The following is a 22,761-nucleotide window of genomic DNA, read 5'->3' as shown; positions in this document are numbered from 1 at the left end:
GCGAACCTGTCAGGCTCCCTTCCTCAGTATCTGCTTCTAGTCACTGTGTTATCCACATATTAGTATGGACAATGCAATAGTAATGCTAAAGGTATTAGTCTTGAGTCACACAGCAGTTCTGTCTGCTACAGACGGTACAGATGTTATATACACTACAAAGTGTCACGCAGAGGGCAAGTCTCTAGCATAGATGAAAATACAATGCATAATTTTCACCCCCCTTTCTAAACCTCTTAAATTATATGTGTATGCATGTATTTTTAAGAGGAATAAAAAGTGAAAGAAAGGTGAAATGTGAGTATCCTTATGGGAAGTGAGGCATTTAGTAGTGACAAACATCCATACATATGATTAACAGTTGATGTCCTCCATTACCAAAACCACTGTGAACACAGGGTAACCACACAGGTGGTAGCTTTATTTCACAAGATTAAAGATACAGTACAAAATGAATCTGTACATCTTTCTATTAACAGAATTTGTTTACACAATTATATTACATTTGACCAGCCTTTATACTGATTTTAAATACAAAATAAATTTACAAAAGTCCTACAAGACCCTTTAAAGAACTGCAGCTGATAAAAACAAAGGGACTATTTTTTTGGGGGGGAACCCTATTTGCCATATGCACTTGCAGTAGTTCTTAAACCAAACTAAGTTATCTTAGTTTAATATTCTCTGAAACAAAAATAGAATTTGTTTGTTGTTGCCTATCTAAAAAGGAAACAACTTCCAAAGGTGACTGTAAACCCCTGTAATATAATCCTTATAGGTCAAAACTAGTATATAACAGGTGGAAACTAGATAATGCATAGTCTTAGAAGTCCTTTCACAACCCAAAATTTAATGTTCTTCTCAAAGAACATTTCTTTTCCCCCACTTTAAAGTTCAATAAGAGAAGATGACCAAAGTCATGGAAGATGACTAAAAAGTGAACGAAGTTGTGTTTCATAAAGTCTCATCGTGATATTTGTATCAAAGGCCTTAACTGCCATTACATTGTCCTATGATGGGCATATAAAGCAAGGAAAACTATTTCAATAGGCTAAGCTCTGGGGCAGGAGGTAAAGGGAAGAACTAGAATCTTGTTTTCTCAACATTTCAATGTTACTTTCAAACTGCAGGAACAGCTGATGTGTTTGATTAATAATGTGAGATGCAGAACAATGTTTTCCCCTCATACCTTTCCACATGTTCTTGTATATAGAACTCCTACTGACAACTGTTACTGCTCTGCATCCTCCCCTGCAGGGAGAAGAGAGCAGGTGTCTGGGAAGGTCAAATAGGCTCTGGCCTATGTTACTAGAAAGAACAGTTTTTCCATTTAAAGAACAATCACATACCTAGAAAGGCTTCTCTTAAAATCAAGTTTCTCTTCTAAAATAATTCTGCGTATAAGCTATAAGACAATCTGTGTGCTACCAAAAGGGAAGAGCACTTCACTGCAATCAACTGAGCAACCCAGTTCCTTAAGGGAAAAAAAGTTTGATAAGCCAAGTACACAACAAGAAACATTGCTAGTAAGAGTTAAACACACTTCCCTCAGAATGCAAGTTTCAGAACAGAGTAGCAAGGGATTGTCACAGAAACTGAACTGATGTTGTCTAACAACCAATTTAGAAAGTATATTAATTTCTTTAATCCCTGAGTTGACTTATTACTCATGGTAAATACCTTTTTACTACCACTTCATTCATACAAATGTCATCTGAAAAAAGTTAGTGATAGCGATTTGATGGAAGTGGGGAAAAAAGCAGAAAGACTTCCTTATTGCTTCTGCAAAAAGCAGTTCTTTAAAATGAAATAACTCACTGATCTTCAGCCATGCTCTGTTGGTTTCTTAGATGTAAAAATGCATCAGTTCAGTGAAAAGTGAGCTGTAAGACTGTCACATGGCAGTAATGATGCAAATAGAGCTTTTAGAATTTAGTTCTCATAGATTAAACAAAAACAATTTTACTAAAGCAGTAACAAAATTGTTAAACATCCTAAGAGACCAATGAACTAGTGGTAGTTAACTGAAAAACATTTTCCATATAATCTTTAATTTATTCATGCTGAGCTAAAAAGAGCTATTAAGTGACAGAGGCAAAAAAATACTTCAGAGGAAGTGCTCAGAAGTCAGATATCTTAGAAATGCAGCTGGGGAGTTGCTGTACATTTTAGACACTACCTTAAGATTCAATACTGTTGCATCTCATAATGATGATCAAGACTGAAACAAGACATTCCTCTCTCACTTGCTGCAACCCTCTGAACTTTAATGAAAGATTTGTCTCCATATAACCAGCAAAGGCATTTTGAAGCACTGAAAAGCTCTACCTATATTTTAATACTAAATCATCCATGACACTTCAGTTTACAGAAGAGTGGATTTCTTATCCTCTCCCCCAAGCTACAGATATATTAATGCAATGGTTGCCTTACAAATGTATTAAATATAAAAACAGATCAAGTCTGAACTCTACAGCATATTGACAGGTTGCTGCCAATCCACTGGAGGAAAATAATGCATGAAAGGAAGCTCTTAACCATTTAAATGCAGCAGACTTTGACAAAAAGGTACAACCTCATCATTTGTATTTTTCTGCTTTAAGACAGCATATTCAGAGGGTTTAATGCTAGTACAAACAAATATTTAACTGCCTTTGCCAAATAAGAGCAGAAATATCTGTATTTGTTACACCTAAGCTATTCCCTCACTGCTTCCCACCCTCAACCCCTGAAATTGTAGTTCAATGAAAAATTGTCACCAACTCAAAACTCTCCTTGCAGTCTAAAAACATCATTCCACAGGTCTTATTCTTTATACTCACTAGAAAGCCTTTGCACTGACCTGGTGGGATCAAGAGGCCATAAACCATTAGCTGTCTTTATCTTTGGATTTTGTTACAAGGGATCCTCAGATGACACAGCCATTCAGATGTGACTTTCTCATGTATGCCAGGTACAAGAGAGGTAGGCCATAGCCAGAGCACTGCTGTGATCTAACATACGCTTTTTATCAACCAAACTTTGGAGTAGCATCACTAGTTTAAGTCCATGCCCTTCTGTCAAGTATGCATCTCTGGGGCCCTTTCTCTGCAGATACATTAAACAGATGTTCATGTAAGATACCACATACATTTCAGCTGCAAGACCACCTTGCAATGCAGAGAACATGCGGGATCATTGAAAACTAAATACAAGACTCCCACTACTAAAAAATGAGTAGGCTAACTCAGTTTTCTGGCTCTGTCATTTCTTCAGTGTCCACTAATACTTGTGCTTTCTGCAATCTAGACTGAGTCTCTCTGCAAGAGAGAAGTTAAATTATTTAGGAACGTTACCAACTTGTCCTTATGTCACTAAGGACTGCAAATTACAGTCTCCAAAAGAATTTTAGAAGGATGCAAGATCTGGGCACTGCGTGAATAGCTTTCAACAAATTACCATCACAGACTCAATCTGTGCCAGCCCACCTCCTGGGCTATAGATCCTTGACAACTGCCTACTATACAGGTAATACTCAAAACAAAAAAGCACAAATGCAGAGTGACATGTTTGCTAGCTTAGTTTTACAGACTTTATAAATAATCCACATTAAACCATCCAGGACAGCATAGAAGACCAAAATGTAAGAAATAAATGAAGTAAAGATTGCAGAAATACTTAGGATGCAGATCAAAATGTAAGTTCATACAGCTCTAGCCTTTTTAGACTTCGAATAAAGTTCAGCTTCTTGGACTGAGATTGGCCATAAAATCATTACTATTATTTTTGTTTTTATAGGGCAGCTGCTATCAGGCAGGCAAACACCTTCCAATGCTAACCTTCTCTCTCTACAAGATGAAAAGGACTTTGAATAAAGAGGAACTAGATACAGCAGGCAACATTTTTGTAGTAGCACACTTCTGTGTTTCCATGAAAAAGCCATAGTGTTATTCCATTGGCACTGAAATAACATTCAAATCAGTTTCAAAATAATTTTCTTATCCCTGAAAAAAGGCATCATTCTAAGCAGCTTTCAGACTTTTTCCTTTATAAACTTCTTTGTGCCTCTTTTGTGGGAAGGACCATTGATCCAAAGTCCTAAATCACAATGAAAATTGTTCCTTGTGGAAAAATCCAGTTCTTTCACTGAGGCTCTTGTTGCTATTGTGGTGGTTGATGCTCTGGTGGTGGTTCTTGTTGAGGCACAGCTGGCCGCAGTCCTGCTGGTCTGGGAATTGCCTGATGTTGCCTTTGTCTGTAAGCTATAATTGTTCCCAGAAGCAAGGTGATGATGGTCATAAGGTAAAGGTCCCACTCTGGCCCCAGCAGCTGGTCCATATCAATATGTGAGAATACCTCCCTTATCTAAAGAAAAGAAGTCCACATCATCTCAAAGTAATATCAGTAATCTGGGTAGTAGCTTCTGTGAACACTACATAAACATTGCCTCAATCCATTTAGAATGTTTTGGTTGTCCACTGCCAACTATCTTAGACTTAAATTCTGTCAAATGTAGCTGAATTGCCTGAACTAAATGGCAATAACTTTCCTACCATTTGAATTTATCAAGTAATCCAAAAGGCAGTAAGATAGAACAAATATTTATGACATTATATGCAGAAAAGTCACCAAAATTCCATGTAATGGATTTTCCAGTGCCATTATTAAGAAGAAATTTATCTTAGATAGTTTAGCTATTGTGCAGAGCAACTTTTCCAACAGGAAAAAGGATTTGCACAGGATTCAAACAGGACTCAAGTGGGATTGATGCAACTGAATATAAAATTAAGAATTAAGGCTACAAAAATTTGTTTCTTAAGCAGATATTACAATAATTAGCTAAACTTTGATGGCAGATGCTCATGGATAGGAGCTGTCAAACAGGTTTGAGAAATTCTCTTCAAGGGAAGAGTAGCACTGAAGAGCACTGGCTGAGCACATTTTAGTTTCTTGTAATTGTGTAAACAAGAAGAATCATGGCTTCAGTAAATTTAATAAGTAACACCAAAAAAACTATCCAGTTTTCAGATGGCTTACATGAGATTTCTACTCAAATAAGAGCTCTACTTTTAAAAGATTGAGTTCCAAACACATTTTTTCCTCCCTTTAATTCTATAGTACTTACATTAATTTCTCGAACATACTGCACAGAATAAATCACTCCAAGCTTGCAAAGTGCTAGGAAGACTGGAACCTGAGCATCTGGGCTTGCTTCAGCTGCCATGTCATAAAATCGTTTTGCAAGATGAATATCCTACAGTTAAGAAAATACAAAACTCAGTTCTGAAGAACTCAAAGTTGCCATAAGATCTAGAGATATTTCTAGAAAGAAACACTGTCATTTTAAAGTGTATACTCAAGTATATATACAAATGTATACTCAAGTGTACTCTATCTGAAATGCCACACCAAGCATGAAAAGACTAAGAAAACTGAAGTCAGGCAGGAGAGCATAGTGACCAATTCCTCCTAGTTATACCACAGTATGCCTACTTCAGAGTGCCTGCAGCTTCCAACCATTTCTGCGCGTATTCCCAAATTAGATTTTACTTTTATCCTAAACTGACCTAACTCACATCAATGTGCGTGTGCCAAAAGCATGAGCACCAATAGCCACTTGCCTAAAATAGTGCTCTCTGCTGGGGAAATTGGAACAAGAAGGTGACTGTATCAAAAACAGAGGATACATGTAGTTCAACTTTCCCTGAGATTTTTGGCTCTGCTTCAGATACATACAGTGTAAAGTTAAGATATTTGAATACAAATTGCTTATGTTCATTCACACTGATTGGAAGAATAGGCCTGTATAAGGCTTACTTATGGAAGTGTGCAAAGTTGGAAATTCAAGAGAAATCTCCATGCCACATATTAATTTAATCCTGATTGTGGAATACCTTAATCATTTTCTGCTCATTAATACATCAAAGCTTCGTTTTATGACATACATGGAAACAAGTGTGAAAATCAGTATGTGTATGAGCTATACTAAATCACATTTTAATATTTTTAGTTCAATAGGACAACTTTTGAGTACTCCTTGAGCCTGAAAGTCTGCTTGTTCTGTAACTATTTAAAAGAATTTCCTTATCTCCTTTGTAATATGCTAGTATCAATGTAGGAGATGATCCTAGTCATGGCTTATTTTCATTTTTAATTAGAAAGCAATTTGTTCTGTTTATATATATTCCTCACTCTCACTTGACACATGAGAAAACTGCATGAGTCCAAGATTTAATGCACAAGCCACTGAAATATCATCCCAAATTTTAGAGAGTACTATGAGAAAGTCAATTTAAGAAAATTAACTTTTTAGCAGCATACAATTTTCATTCTGACTTGGCCAACATTAAATCTATGAAAAAAGTGAGCATTTGAAATTTGTGAAGGGGCTTAACATTTGGCTTTGACATAGTATGAAAACCACCTACATATAGGAAGTGTAACAGTCTGTAAGACAGACTATTTATTCAGTAAGTAAATAGTGAATAAAGCAAAAGCTGTTTCAAAGAAATACCATATTTACTCAGGATTTACTCAAAAGAACAGTGACCTGAATTGAAGCCATGCAGGCCACACTATTGGACTGTTCTCCTTAACTTTGGACTGTTTGCAATCTTAATGACATGGATGTAGGTAGAGGTTTCCCTGTAGTATTAAAGTATCCAACTCTTTCTTCAACAGTGAAAGTCCACAGTTCATTAGGCACTGTTCATGCTAAAAATCTATATATGAACCATCCACAGGCTCCCAGTGAAGGAACAAACTTGAGCAGTAGACATCTGCTACATCAAGAAACATGCCTCAAACTGCCAGTTATATAGCTACTGGAGAATGTACTGAGAAGTGGCTATGTAATACACAGCTTAACTCACCTGCTTGATGCCCAATCCCTTCTCATGCATGTAGCCCAGATTAAACATGGCTTGGGCACTGTGCTGTTGCTCCGATGCTAGTCGATAGTGAATAAATGCGGTTTCATAATCAACATCGGTACCAAACCCATAAAAATGGTAATCTCCAAGTTTAATTCTTGCAACTGTATATCCTATAAACAACAGAAAATAGCTAGGCAAAAAGTCCTCCCGGCAAAGAAAGCCTCTTAGTTTCATATGAAGACACACTATAGGCTCTTGTTATTCATTTCTACAGTTTGCACAAAGTTTATCGCTCCCTCACAAATTTTTATCTTTTTTTTTTAAAAAGGAATATTTGACTTTAAATAATCCAAATCCAACTGACTCTTATTTTCAGGAAAGTACTTCTCCCAGTAATCCTACCAACATTTCTATTACAATTTAGTGGTATCAGTTGAAAAGCTATATACTGACATTCATAGTCACTTATAAGGAAAAACTTGTTATATGATCATTAAGGGCTACAGATTTGTTTTTAAAAGAGACAATAAAAACTTGAAAACTGAAGTATCTGATCATCATTTGGTAATTGATTTTTAACTACACTATTTCCTCAATTTCTAATTTTCTAGTAAAAGCCAACACTGTAGGTCTACAGATTTTCAGACAAATCTCATGCTCCAATTGCATTATACCCTCTTCAGTAAAAAGCTGGAGAAAAGTTAGAGAACTTGCACTGATATGCATAACCTTCAAGTTTGGTTTTGCTTTTTTTTTTTTTTTAAACAATAAGATCACAAGCATCAGTTTAAACTCTGCCTGGTTGGATAACAAGGCTACATTTTTGATCACTGGGCTTTGCTTGCTTTGAATAAGAAATTGCAATTCTTACTGATGATGACAAGTACCAAAATTTTCAATGGTAACTTGTATCTATTGTTCAAAGTGGATTTTTTTTTTTTTAGAGAAGTCAGTAAATCTGTTCCTCATAATACTGCTCTATAATAGAGAATGACAAGAGAAACAAACTATATTTGTTTTGTTCTTTTTACTCTTCAGGATCTCAGAATGGCTTGTGACTGCAAGCATATTGCAATAATACCAGTGGAAAAAAACCAACTAGGCTCATGTAACTAATGCTGAACAGAAATAGGTAAGCTTTTCCTTCCTTCCCCATTTTATAAAAACAGAATCAGACATCAGTAGCTCTTCTAAAAATAAGCAAATTGGAATTGTGTGGTACAGACTTACCTTGAGAAGCCGCTCTATTCCAGTGAAGCAAAGCTCGAGGATACGTTTCATTTTCTCCGACTATGCTAGCTTCTTCTAGAAAAGAAATTAATAGTTAAGTGGAAACTCAGTATGCACTTGCAAGACACCCCCTACTTATATTAAGCAGGCTAAAATGAATTAAGAACTGAAATGTACTATTGCCCAAACAAGATTCAGCCTGTCTGAAATTACTAAGAACTTCAATTTCAAATTAACAGAACCAATCAACTCTCTTCATCACTGCTTCAAGTGTAGAACAAGTTCAAAAGCTGAAAAAAATTGAGCATTTAGAAAAGCCATTACAAGATAAAGAACAAAGGAAACTGAACCTTGTATGCATAGCAAAGGCCAAAGGTAAAAACTAAAGCTAGTGCTACATTATAGATTTAAAACCAAAGATGTTAGGCCTGTGTTTCAGAACTCTGGAGACCAGAATTTTCAGCTCTATACCAATTTCTAAAACATTCCCTTACAACCCTATTTTTAAATCCCAGAAGTCACAATTTGAATGTATTCTAACTTTTAGGCCAGGAAGATATAGAGGTGAAAAAAAGACTGGCAATTTTCCAGTGTGAAGAGCAGGAAAGGGGATAGAAGTCTCACTGAAACACAAACTGACCAAGAACTACTTAAATACACCTTCAAGCATTCTGAAGTTCTACTAAATGGACTACTACAGGCCAACTCTAAAAAAACATTTCAGTACAAATTTAAGTTCTTACTCTGATCAAGTATGAAAGCAGCATTGCTTTGTGCAACTTCATAGCCTTGTTCCGCCAAAAGAAGATACTGAACAACAGCAGAATTTGAATCACCATCTTTATAGCTGTTGTAGGCAGTCATAAGTCTTTCAGACCAGCGTCCCCGTTCACAAACGTTCTTAAACAACTGCAGAGGAAAAAAAAGCAGGTTGTCAGGAACTTCAGAAACTGAGATTTTTTTTTTCGGCATGAAGTAAAAAAGGAGGTAAGCCTTGACATAAGCCTTCTTTTTTGTAGGAGGTAAGCCTTAACATTTGAACACCTGTTCCCAGTATTTGCATTTCACAGAAAAAGCTCAATACACAAACATTACCTAAGACAAACTTACTTTAAGGTATCAGTTACTACGCAAACATGCCAAGATTCAGATGCTTACTCAAAGTTATGATTAATGAGCTTTCTAACAGCTTTCTATTTCTCAGCTTAAATGTAACACTTGAAATCACATCTATATGAAGAATTCAGTACTAATAAAAAAAACTTACGTTTGCTTTGTACTACATCCTTCTGTTTTTTTTAAAGCTAAGAAAACTATTACCAACTCACCATTCCAGAACAAGAAAGATTAAAGATTTTTCTCATGAGATACAAAGGTTGTCAATAATATATCACTTTTCCTTATTACAGCCTTGGCTCTGCAGTCACCAATGGATTTTAACTAAGACAGATTTCCTATGTAAGCTGACATGGTCATATCCAACCATTTGCAAGTTAACATTTGACTTTTATAAATGGATGACCTTACCTCAACAGCAGTATGACAGGATCGCATCACTCCAGTGCCAGTAGCATGCATCTGAGCCAGATTATAAAAAGCCAGAATATGGCCACCCTGGGAGGCCAAATTAAAATATTTCAAAGCTTGTTTATAGTCTCTCTTGACTCCAATACCATCTAAAAAAAAGATTGAGTCAACGCTATTTATTTCTCATAACAAGCAAGGTTATATAAAATATAGTATACATTTGCTCTCAAAAGAAGTATTACAGAAAGGTGTTATCAAAATGTTAGGAAAAAAGCAGATAGAATAAAATATAAATGCTGTGCAGTAACAACTCCGCATGCAGTATGTCCGTACTTCTAATGCCACCTAGCGAACAGTTACTGAAAAGGCAGTTGTTTATAGTTGGCAAATCATCAATTTGATGCCACTTACTGTAATACATGGAACCTAGTTGAAGTTGTCCATCAACCCATCCCTGTTCTGCAGCCTTCTGGAAATACTTCAGTGCTAGCTCATAGTTCTGCAGGAAGATTGGGTCCAGTCATTAGAGCTTTGCAATACAGCACAATTTAAGTAAAGAAAGAACATATGTCTACGTGCAAAATGAAATATCTATAGACCTATATCATAATAATAAATAGAAGACATGCTAGACGTACTCTGAAAAATTGAACAGGTTGCTCAGAGACTGTGGAGTCTGCCTCCTTGGAGATACTCAAAAGCTGCCTAGACATGGTCCCAGGCAACCTGCTCTGGGTGCACCTGTTTGAGTGGAGGCTGGACCAGATGACTTCAGAGGTCCCTGCCAACCTCAACCATTCTGTAATCACTACTGGCTACTCTGAAAGCTAGCATTCACATACAGAATTACAACAAATACAACAAATAGTTTTAATTAGCAGAACCAATGTCTTGCTCTGTTTTTAAAGCCATTGACTCCTTTCCTCAACTTTTGTTAATTCAACTGTTTGAGTATCTGTTTATATAGCTAATTATAAAGCATCTGATAAAAACCCTTCACATTGAAACTTTTAATTAGTTCATTTGTCATGTTGCTTTTCCAAAGTGTTCCTCCACTCTCACAAGAGACAAAATTGGAGCAGTTAAGACCTGATAGCTTTAATTTTTCTTGTGAAAGTATAAAACTTCAGCTAAAGATTTACTTTGCTCTGCTTTTCTAACAGCTTCAGCAATATTTTCAAACTTGTTAGAAGAAACTCAGCTTTTAATAGCCGTTAACTCCAGAGTGATTTACTAGATTTCTTCATGAAGTTTGCAGTACAAAATAGTTCATAAGTCTTCTACAGTATTTTCCTCCAGAGGAAAAGCTTGTCTACAAGTTGCACAATCAGCTAGAATTAGAAAGATGACCATCAAAAGCTTACCACTGGAACACCTCTTCCATACAAGTAAGCCATTCCTAATCCACTCTGCCCAACTGGATTACCCTGAAACAGGAAAATACTCCTGAAAAGAAAGTCAAAATCTACAGCTATATATTCCAATTGCTACCTTATTAACAACAATAATACTAATAGTGCTGGAGAGAAGAGCAAAAATGCAAAGCCAATCTATTAAGCAATGGTTATTAAAGGAGAAAATAGCATCTTCAGTATTTTTTATTTAGTGACCACACAGGTGATTACTATGGGGAAGAAAGATTTCAATGCTAGTTATGATAGTCTGTGTACTTTCAAAGTGTTGCATGTGATGTAGAACACTTACTCACAGAAAGTTGGGGCATTAATAACTTATCTTTATTTTTTTTCAAGTTTGCAGTGTTCTGGATGCTACAGAAACTCCAGAAACAACTAATTTAAGAATCTGTTAGGGCAGACAGGTGGCTGCCCTGTGGGCTGTATTATTGACTAGCACCCCTGCAGAAGTATGTACCATTGTATTCCTTCAGGACAGGCAATGTGGCACATCAGAAACCCTTAATAAATGTAGGAAATAAGCAAGTGAAGAGATCCATGACCAAAACTGGAAGCAGCCTACAGAACCTTTGAAGGGGAAGATTTAGTTACAAACTAATCTGGGATAGAAGTGCAGGTATGCACATTGAAGTGCACAAAGAAGCATTTGTACTGTTAATCAAATCAAATCTTACAGCGCATTTGTTGTATTTCTAGCTAACAGATAATCATACCATATCAGCAGCTTTCTTGAAATACTGAAGTGCTGTTTCATTGCTCTGAGGTACAACATCACTTCCTTCTGAGTACATCTGAAGGAAAAAGGCATTATTGATGAACACCCAAGTAAGTCAATTCACTGTAGAGATAAAGCATTGTAGCATTAGACAATTCTAGCTACTATTTTACAAAATAAATAAATTGCACCAAAGCAGAAGACATGTCCCTATGCTGTAAACTTGAGATTCAGAGGGATTAGCTTCCAAGGAAGAATTGCCCAGAAAATTAAAAAATTTGAGTGGTAATATCCTTCACTTCTGATTTGTACCACTGTGGAGTAAAGAACACAAATCAGGCAAAAAATCCTGAGATCATTGGAAGCCAAACTGTATTAACATTTAAAATACTATTCGTCAAAGAAAATTGTTGCCAGACCCTTATCCTAGAAGTCCAGAAAGCAGGAAACCACAATTTTTCATGTTAAGTGCCTTGACCAGCATACTACATTTTTTTCATGCTCCAAGCACATGAATTTTGTGTCCTTTACTGCAGTGACAGCCTCGAAGAGATAAGCTGGCACTGCTACATATTGCAGCCTAACCTTAGCACATACTAAAGTAGAGTAATGAAGATTTGACTCTTCACAGGGTGAAGGTAGCTGACAACCCTTTCTGATCTCTCTACCAGAGATTAATAAATAGGAAATATCTTTTTCTATTGAAACATGATCAATTTGCTTACTTTTGAGAGTGCTTACATCTTACCTTTCCCAGAAAGGCCATGGCATGTGAGTTACCAGCATTAGCTGCTTGATTGAAGTACTCAAATGCTCGCTATAGAAAGGAAAAGTAGTATTTTAGCAACCTTGACATATGATTTGAGTATCTTTTCTTGCTAATACAGCATGAGTAGATGGCTTGTCAAGTTATCAGGCTGGGATACAAAAACGCTCATCAGTCCCAGCTAACTCAATATAAGTAATGCAGCTCCCCACTTTATATAGTCTGAATATTGAACAGCAATTCCTCTCAGTGTATTCCAAAAGGCAGATGAGAAAAAAGTGAGAAAAATAAAAACAAAACTGCTACTACTTACAAGCTACACAGGTGAATCTTACTTCCTTATTGTACCTCCAAATTCTGTTTGGAAAACAGGATATCTAGAAGTTCCTGTTCCAGTTTTACACAGACCTTGCATGTACTCATTCTGATCACTTATCTCTGAACCTGTACGGAGCAGCCATTTTAAGGTATTTTAAAGGTGATGGCTGTTAAATCATTCCTGGTTGGCAGTAATCCTCAGATCTCCATTTTCCAGTACATATTTAAAGAGGTTAATTATTTTAACTTCTCTAAGTAGAAGCTAAGGTTAGCTTACATCAGCAGAAGTTTTATTTTCTAAGCAGATTTAGTATCTTTAGCATTTAAAGTTTTGTTTTAGCTACTGAAGTACACTGTTCTTACAAGTCAGGAGCTAGAAATCATCACTAACATGTGTGCATCATGACGATCCTACTACACGTGCAAAAGCTCAGCCAGTTTCGCATACCACTTAATGAAAAGCAGGTCTTTTTTTTTTAATTCCTCATTTATAAAAGCATTAGTCTTTAACTGTGTAAGAAAATCTGCTCAATGTACTAATCACAAAGATTAATTTTTGATGTATGGATTATGTTAACTACCTTATGATATATCTTAAATGCTTCTGCTTCATTGTGGTCTTTGCTACATTCCCCCCACACACATCAGACATACAGAAAAGCTACCTGATGATTTTGCTCTACTCCTCTTCCTCCATGCAAGTGCAATTGTCCAAGACCAACCTAAAAATAAAGTTTACAGTAAGTCTGAAGTCATAGATCTGCTTCAATAGCTACAGAGTACCGTCCTAGTTTTTTCCCCATATTACTCTGACAAAGTGGAAATTTATCTTAAAGTTATGTGATAGTCCTAGATGCAAAATAAAGACTGTTTATTTAACTTCTACCTAATTCTCAAGTCACATCTGCCTAAGCTAAATCATGACAATTTGCCTGTTATTAGCGCCCTCTAGTCCTTCTGCATTAAGAGTTCTAGCTTGCAGCATGCAGAAATCATGCAAAGAAAAGAGAAATTTAGGTCTGCTGGCAGTGCCAGTTCTCTTGATCAAGGCGTCGTCCTCCACAACATCTGAAACTCTTACCTAGTCTGACTGGTTTCAATCTAGTGAACACCAACACCTTTTCTAAGATACAGAAGTGGTAATATTTTGGATTTATTTTCCACAAAGAATTACATTTTCTCCCAAAGTTGCACCTTAAACATATTAAAATAAGCCTTCTTAAGGGGGGTTGGACCTGATGATCTTTTGAGGCCCCTTCTAACCCCTCCAGTTCTGTGATTCTCATAAAAACTCATCTGGAAATGTAAATCAACCCGAGTGCTAAGTAACTGAAAGCTAAAGCTCCAGTATCTTTCCGTATTTCATAAAGCTATTCCTGCAACTACCCAAACCTCTGCAAACCATCAAATAACCTTAGTTGTACCTGTGCTTGTACATCTCCTTTCTCTGCTAAAAACTGGTAATACTGAATCAAGTCTTCTTCCAGCATTCCACTTGCCATTCCTGGATTTTCTACTTCATCTGCTAAGCGAATTCGCTGAACCACTGTGCCACCAGTCAATGAAATGTCACTAGCAACTGGAAAACAGATTCGTAAAATTTCCAGGCAGCTTTGTTCAATACAAATATTATACCACAACTTTGTAAAAACAACCAAACAAAACAATAAACAAAAGAAAAACTTTAGTTTCTACAGAGCTTCAAACTTTTTCAGAAAGAATATAAATTACTTTAGCATTCATTAAGTGTATTTCTATAAATAGAGATTAAAAGGCATACAATTCAGACCCAAACAATTAACTCAGTAGCAGGAATACTATTTTCGCAGTTCTAATGTTGACACAAGGAGACCTTCTAGGCATTTCTGTATCATTCAAAAATATTAGACTAGTAAAAAAAGTTTTTACCATGATTAGCTACAAGTCGGTAGTGAGTGAGAGCAGATTCACAGCTTTGAAGGACTCCTATCCCAGCCCAGTACCGGTAACCCTAGAAAGAAAATATGAAAAGTATGGGACTTATTTGACAACACACTACTTGCCAGGTTACAAAAAAATCCACATTACTTGAGCAAGTTTTAATAGGACAACAGACAAAATGAAGGCCATTCTACATGCATTAAAATCAGCTGACCAATACCATTAAAGGTTAAAGTATATGCAATAAAACTCAGATATTGCTGAGAGAAAAACAGGCTGAAACTTATGATGAAAACTTAAAAGAATGCCTTTCTACTCATACACATTGCATCATCTTAAATACCACACTGACTAAACCAGCATTGTCTGTAAATCTTTCAGTTTTAAGCTACAAAAATTAAAGGTTTTCAGCCTACAGAAATTAAAGCAGTGGACACTTCTGCTTTAAGTCAAAAAGGATATAAACAGGATATAAACTCAGTCCATTTAAATCCATGGTGGTATACAGCTTATAATGAGCAGACTTTTCCTTAAATTAAGAAGAAACAATGTGGAATATATTATTGCCCACTTAATGGATGCACAACCTAATTTTTAAATGAATACTTTTAAGAGTTTAAAAAGGGGAAAGAATAATGACTTTACACATACATGAAATTAACTGGGAAATCTTACTTACCAAGATCATATGGGCTATCAGATTTCCTCCTAAAGCTCCGAAGGTGTAATAGACCAGGGCCTTAATAAACAAACACAAATCACTGGTTACTTAACATCTGCCTCCCAAGATAACAAAAACCTTCAGCATATGCTATTTTACCTTAGCTTGACTAGAATTGACTCCTAGACCAGATGCATACAGAAAACCAAGAGCCTAGAAATAAAAATAACATTAGTCAGCACATTCTTTGAAAACTACAGGATTAGCTATTCCTGGCATACATAAGAATAAAGAAATAGAATTCAAAGCTGCAGAGCACATGCCGAGCTCTATCTGCACTTAGGTGTTTCCTGTACCAAGGCCCTTCCCTTCCTATTTCTGAATATAGGGTTACTAAGTTACTATTTACCTAGAACACTACCATAAACATATCTCACCACATTTCAGTTTAGTGTACCAAATACAAGGAACTGCTACTTCCCTACATGCCTGCTGTAGATCCAGAGATACTGAAGAGTAAGAGCACCCCAGTTTAAAGACACCTTGAGTATGAGTTAAGTATGCACCTTGTCTCTCATACACCAGTGAGAAGCAACACTAACCATGAACTTCTAGAGAAGAGTTTTGTTATTTGATTCACTGTCTGAAAGATCCTATGAATTTAGTATTTTTGCATCTGTTCTGACATGGATTAGATGCATTTTATGACTATAAGAATAAGCAGTTAGAGTAACAAGAGCTGCTTGGCTAAAGTTATTTTTATTCTTAGAATTTACATAAGTACTGCTCTCTCTCTAACACCTGTTACAGCTGTGTGACTCAAACTAGTGGCACAGCAGATACAGTGCATATGAAGGTGTTCATATTGCACAATGCACTAAGACTATTCTAGGCAATTCTGAAAGCACAGAAAAAACATCTCATGCAGACTGTACTGAATTCTAGAACAATAAAACTCAAGGTTTTATTAAGATCAAGTCTAGAAACAACACTCCTTTCTACTGTAAATTGTTGCTCCAACATCAAACATGTAATAGCAGGAGACTTGAAAGTCTAAGAACTGAAACTATGTAACTCCTAAAGAAACTGACACTTCAAAAACAAATTCAAGTAGTAAATAAGTTTATGCAGATACTGACACAAATTGACAATAGCCATATTTTACAACATTACCTATGAACAAGTCCACATAAACAATTCCCTAACATTCAAAGGCATACATACAAAGGGAGTTCTGTTCCACTAAACGGCTTCCAAGAGTCTTAGAGTTTATTACTTCCTAGATTATAAACATCTCCTACCACCTGCCATAAAACTGCAGATGAAAAGCTACAGTATCTGAAATCCCACACAAACCACAAAAAAAATTGACAGTTTCAGAGCAGATTTGTAGGCTAGATTCACCTGTATCCACTTGGTTTGATTTAAACCTCAAGTCTAGTCAGTCATATAACAAAACTAAGCAGAGACCACAATAACACTATTACTGATAGTTTAATACTACTTTTTAAAACTAAAATAGAGAACCTGTTTCCATTCGTTTACCTTGTACTTCCAAAAATATTTACTTCATAACCATACAAACAGAAGCTGTTCCTTTACACAGCTTTTGTAATTTGCTCTTGCACCCTCTGTAAGGCTAGCAGCATTTGGGGAACAATCTTTGAACCAAAGGAACCGATGAAATTTACAGAGGTAAAGCCAATGTGTAGTTAGGATTAAGAAATACTTAGGCAAGCACTAGTAATAAAAAAATATTTCCTGAATAAACTCCAAACTTGATGTAAAACATCTGGTTTTCAGACAACTTAAAAAGCAGTATCCTTTTATCTTTTTTAACCAGGGAACAGGTGCTGTTCATCATTCTTATCTGATCTAGATGGAAGAACAATCTATATAACCAATTTAAAACAAGTACAATCTATAAGCCAATTTATAAATCCAAGAAACTTCTGTAGAATTTAAGGACATACATACCATTTGTCCTTTGGGAGAACCTTCTTCTGTTAGTTTTTCAAATAATTCTTTCGATGACTGTATGTTCTGCTTCAGATAATCTCCAAACAACAAAGCATAAGAGACTTTCTCCATTGCTTTTGTATGATTCATGTCAGCTGCTTTCAGAAGATACTGATATGCTCTTAAAGGAAAAGAATTTGAGTCACCTTGAAGCAGACCAACAGGTTTCATTCATAAACCTAAAAAGATTTGGGGTGGGGGTGGGTGTTTTTTTTTTTAAGCCTGTTTTCTACAAATGCATCTACAATCATTTGTTCCAGCTGTGAATTGTCTATACCATAGAACAGCTCATATGATTTAGTTAATAGACAAACCAGATTTTAATGTTCACTTTATTCCACATGCAAAGCAATATGTATTTCCTCTCCTGCAAAGTACATTAAAATTTAAGGTCAAATACTTGCATTTTTGTAGCAGCAGTTTTAAGTCCTGTATTAGATATCTAGTAGGACTACCTATTACACCTTCACAGAACACAGCCATTTAAAAGAAGCCTGAAAGACTATGGAGTCTCTTAGTACAAAGTCATTCAGGTGAAAATACTAAACATTTGGTCCAAGACAACTGCATATGTAATTAGTTTTGTGATGAAACCATCATGTTAAGTATGAGAAAGTTCTCTGGAAACTCTTGTTTCTATTTCAACCTCAGAACTTAGAAAATAATTTCACAGCAATTTCAAAAACTGTGACCTCAAACACAATATATAACATGCTTCAGTTTGATTTGTCACAGGCCTTTGGTAATATGCCAATATTTTTCTTTATTTCTCTTGCTTTCTATTTTGAGACTTGTTTTTCTTCCTCTTCACTTTCTTTAGGTACAAGCTGAAGCACACTTGGTTCCTCACATGATTTGATCTTCTAAGAAAATGCAATGTGTTCAAGAGAGCTAAGACTTTCAAAAATTCATAGACTATTTTATAGTATTTTTTCTAAAAAATACTAGCCAGACTGTAACAGAGGCTGGTTCCTTTTTATCTTAGCCAAGGTGTGATAGACAGCCTCTAGCTGTCATTCAGCTTCCTGATACATAAAGTAGGAATATGCCTCCTTATCTTGACCAAGGAATTTACATGGTAATAATGCTTACAGAATAATCACTACCCTGAAGTCACCACTTGCTGATGAAGTTATCAACATGACTACCAGAAGGTTCTAAGTTAGCTACTATTAATTGTAGTAAACTGACAACTATTTCACCAACAATTGGTTATATTACAGAGTAGAAAGTAAAAAGACCAGATTGAATAGAACAATCATTTCTTTCTACTCTTTGCTTTGATTTCTTCGACATGCATTACCCTTTTCTCTCACACAATGCTAATTACATTATTTATTGAGAATAGGTTTAATGCTATTTTTCTGCTGAGACCATCAGAAAGCAAGAACAAAAACAGAGCAGGGTAAGAAACGCTTATCTTTCCTGATCATTCACCTTTGAAACAGAATGAGAAAAAGACCATAAGAAACATGAAAAGGGGCATGTCAATTACCTCTTATCACATTCTTAGTTTCTTTCAACACGGTTTCCACATTTAGATTGTGGCTAGAAAACTGCAGCACCACCTTGCATTAAACTCTGTTTTGAAGACACCCACTTCAGAAATGCATAGTTTTTTTGTGTAGTTAGAGGAAAGCAAACAAGTTTTCTTTCTAAATGCCCTCAAATCACAATTTTCAGTACCATCACTGCCTAACATGATGCTAAGTTCCATAAAATGGAGGAAGTCTCAGGAAATCTCATTTAGGTTGGTTCTTAGTTAAGTCAGACTGATCAGCTGTGTAGTCATTCTCATCTGGGAATGGAGAGGGTAGACTTACTCTTTCTTCTGAGCCTTTTTACTGCTTTCATTAAGGATTTTCATTCCGGTCTGATAGACATCCTCAGCTTCTTGCATTTGCCTTCGCTTATTAGACTGCTCTTCAGCTTTTAAAAACAAAACAATAACCCCAAAACATTAAGATCCACAATTACACATCTTAAAGACTATTTGTTCAAAAATCCCTATTTGTTCTAAGGGTAAATACAACCAAAATGATGTTTCTGAATACCAATAAGCAACCCCATGTGATTAAAAGCTACGTAAAGGAGGCATTGATTATCTTGGGAGATGGTTTCTTCCCATGTGACCTCTCTCATAGGAATTTGTTGTTATAGCATTCCTTTCATTGCTCCAAAGCAAGACATGCAAAGAAGAAAGGTCCTCCTTCAGGAGAATGTTTTCTAGGAAACTGTTGCCTGCATACAACAAATCAGCAAGTGTAATGGGGAGCACTGCCAAACCCCTACACTTCTACAGCCTCTGAAAGTGAGTTTTACAGGTGCCTCCACTGCAAGATTTCCCCAAAGCTTTGTAAATTGCATTTGCATTATGATCTTTTCCAATATTTCCCATCATGAGAACTTTGCCTTTATCATTTCTTATACAAGGTGGCCATTAATACATGACCAGGACTTCTAGACCTTTTAATAGGGGACATAAGGAGGTATGAGAACACTGAGTTAAGAAAGCATTCCTTGGACAAGAACAAAGACATCAGTTTACTTACTTTCACAGAAGCCCCACTTTTGATCTTTCTTGTAATCATAGGTTGTTGCACACCAAAGCCTGCCATCTTCCCTCCCATCTGCAGTGCACTCTGCATACTCCTTCTCCATAAACAAAAAGGGGAAGTGACAAGGTTCACCATCCGCAGTACCTCCAATAGCTGTCAAAACTGAAAATAGATACCCAGGAGTAAGACTGCTTCCCTTTATTCTATGAAGTCATCTACTATAAATAGTAAAGCACTCCTATGTTGGTATTAACTTCTGTCAAGTTAAAAACTGCATTTCATCAAGTTTTCAGTAAAGTTTCTAACTTACAAAAGCCTGAAAAAGCAGTTGCTTTCCTAAAGAGCACTTCAAAAATGTTACTGTTCCTTTTCTTAATTGAAAGTAAGAATAAGTGTGCAATTTCTTCTATTCCTTATTTCTAAGCAAAGAAAATATTTTTAGTGTAGAATGCAGGTCAGTTATATATATATATTTTGCCTACCACAACAGACGGTCCTTCCTTTTACTTTCACTTCTCTGTACTCCCTTCCTCATGCAAAAGACTACCCACCGAGTGCATTCCAGTGCATTTATTCATTTTAGCCATAGTGCAAGATGTAGCCATGCAACAGAACTATTCAATGGGCTACTGAAAACACTTGAGTATCAGCAAGGAGTACATTTAGAAAATACAACTAAGAAAAAACTACTTATCAATGTGAGCCCCATCACTCTTTACTGTTGTACATACTTGTTTTGAAATCTTTATTTTCTTTCACCAGTTAAAAGTTGCATTCAAGGTTACTTTCAGCACTCTGATTTCTCAAGCACTAGACAAAGGTTAAGTGATTCCAGTACTGCAGTATTTTAAGTCAACCTTCTATAATGACTAAGAATTATCTTCAGTTTTTGAAAATGAAGATTACTTCTATTAGCCTTTTATAAAGTTTTGTTTTGCTATGCTAAATCCAGAAGTTAGCTTCAGCTTCATCTAAAGACATTTGCAGAGACATGCAATTGAGAATGCCAGTTACCCTGTTTTTTCAAGTTAAGCTTCTAGTTCTTGTGGCTGTCAACAGAGCTAGTTCTTCTAGAGACTACACCATTTTTATAAAGCCTAGAGACCATACCTTTTTTTTTTTTAATTAAAAAATTCCAGAATTAGCTTGCTCAAATTGCTCTTCAGAATTTGATTCCTTGGCATATATCCCCACCCAAGTTTATTACCTCTTAACACAGAACAGTTATTTTCAGAAACTGGAAAAAAATGTCTATATGTAATTAGCCTTGAATCACTTTAGACATCTGTTAGCCATTGGGTAATGCACAAACTCATGCTAAAAGTACGTGCAGCTACAACAGATGGGACCTCTTATCACTATGAGCAAACTCCAGGTCCAGGATGTTAACACAACTTGGAATTTGAAACTTTACTTGTATAGCAAGTATAACACTACCTCCTATAGTGAGAGCAATCGGACACAAGCTATTTGTGACAATGCTGTGCAGAAGAGTTAGTTGTACACTGGAAGTTATGAAATTACTCCCACCCAGTCCTCCCCTTTGCCTTTTAAAATTCTGTGTATTTTTCCATAATGCAGTTTTCCCCCCACATAGCCACAAATATTAACTCCTGAAGCAACAAAACCATGCTATTACAGGATAAAATGTTAACCACAGTTTATCATATACTTAAGGAATACAATACATGTAATTTACATGGAGGATAATTTTTTTTTTGTCAATTTGGGCACACAAAGATTTATTCAGAGCAAAACAGGTGTGTACATGGTGTTTTGTCATGTTGTCCTTAATTATTTACATTTCATAACTTTACACTGGAAGAAACCCAAATATAGATTGCTTAAAATATTACAAAGAAGTACTATCACTGAAAGATTCCTCCAAACAGGAAGACAAATGTGGCAGGAATTGCCAGCTCTGTACAAACTAGCGAGCAGTTTTCAACGAAAACTATACAGTTCTGCATTAACAAAAACATGGAAAATAAGAATATGAATATATATATTTTTAAACTATACACACAAGAACTCTTCACTGATTAGAAGATAATACAACACTGAAGAGAAAGAGAACTTTTCTTTAAAGGAGAGCCTTAATTGTACTAATTCTAAGTTTATGAAGATGAAATTTTCCCTGCTCAATAACCTCCAAGATGCATGTGAAAATTTGAAAAATATTTTTCATACAATCACCATGCACATGAGCAAAAGATGTATCTGAGGTAGGCTCCTGTCCCACTCAGTTAAAAAGCCTGACAATGGAATTTTCCTTTAGCAGTTTTTTTCCCCTCCCTCACAGAATACAAGCACCTTTCCTTCAGAATTGCATTACAGATAAAAACAGTAATCCTTCCATCCACACCACTAACTTACTTCATAGCAGGTTCAAAAGAACTGAACAGGACAAGTAAGTTTACAGTTTTTAAAGTCACCTGCAAGCAGTATTTTGACAAGCATAGTTAAAAACCTTAGTTACAAGCAATACTCAGGACCAAGCCATCTGGTCACATCTTAATGTAAGATAAAAATCTTAAAGTTTACTTCTGAAATAGACTGCGCTGAGTACATATGGTGCTTAGTTCACCACTTTGTGACAGAAAGCTATTTAGTGGACTTTATATACTTTTTCCCTGTACAACATCACACCTCTCAACAGCAGTATTGAATCCTATTAGTGACTTTTTACTAACTGTATACTAGTTCAGCATCAATAAGAAAGGCTTATTAGAAAATACTGAAAAACAAAGTAACAGAGACCCTATTCATTATTCCTGTTTT

General features: G+C 35.9%; 1 protein-coding gene across 1 annotated transcript in view; it reads right to left on the bottom strand.

The window, feature by feature from the left end:
• Window positions 1-397: 397 nt before the first annotated feature.
• The window catches only part of SEL1L (SEL1L adaptor subunit of SYVN1 ubiquitin ligase), a 30,422-nt gene continuing 8,058 nt past the window's right edge, over window positions 398-22,761 (bottom strand). The window contains exons 4-21 of the mRNA XM_084521466.1: window positions 19,975-20,142; window positions 19,246-19,351; window positions 17,381-17,543; window positions 15,563-15,616; window positions 15,422-15,481; window positions 14,731-14,812; window positions 14,247-14,401; window positions 13,488-13,544; window positions 12,487-12,555; window positions 11,737-11,814; window positions 10,973-11,035; window positions 10,020-10,107; window positions 9,609-9,757; window positions 8,825-8,990; window positions 8,082-8,156; window positions 6,849-7,021; window positions 5,102-5,230; window positions 398-4,341 (exon numbers count right to left, since the gene is read on the bottom strand). Of these exons, the coding sequence (XP_084377592.1) occupies window positions 4,138-4,341; window positions 5,102-5,230; window positions 6,849-7,021; window positions 8,082-8,156; window positions 8,825-8,990; window positions 9,609-9,757; window positions 10,020-10,107; window positions 10,973-11,035; window positions 11,737-11,814; window positions 12,487-12,555; window positions 13,488-13,544; window positions 14,247-14,401; window positions 14,731-14,812; window positions 15,422-15,481; window positions 15,563-15,616; window positions 17,381-17,543; window positions 19,246-19,351; window positions 19,975-20,142 (2,039 nt within the window). The 3' untranslated portion in view covers window positions 398-4,137. The remainder of the gene's footprint in view (window positions 4,342-5,101; window positions 5,231-6,848; window positions 7,022-8,081; window positions 8,157-8,824; window positions 8,991-9,608; window positions 9,758-10,019; window positions 10,108-10,972; window positions 11,036-11,736; window positions 11,815-12,486; window positions 12,556-13,487; window positions 13,545-14,246; window positions 14,402-14,730; window positions 14,813-15,421; window positions 15,482-15,562; window positions 15,617-17,380; window positions 17,544-19,245; window positions 19,352-19,974; window positions 20,143-22,761) is intronic.

The sequence above is a fragment of the Aythya ferina genome, assembly GCF_964211825.1.
Source record: "Aythya ferina genome assembly, chromosome: 5".
NCBI classification, from domain to species: domain Eukaryota; kingdom Metazoa; phylum Chordata; class Aves; order Anseriformes; family Anatidae; genus Aythya; species Aythya ferina.
Note: the sequence above shows the minus strand (reverse complement) of the source record. Positions and strands in the feature narration are given on the sequence as shown.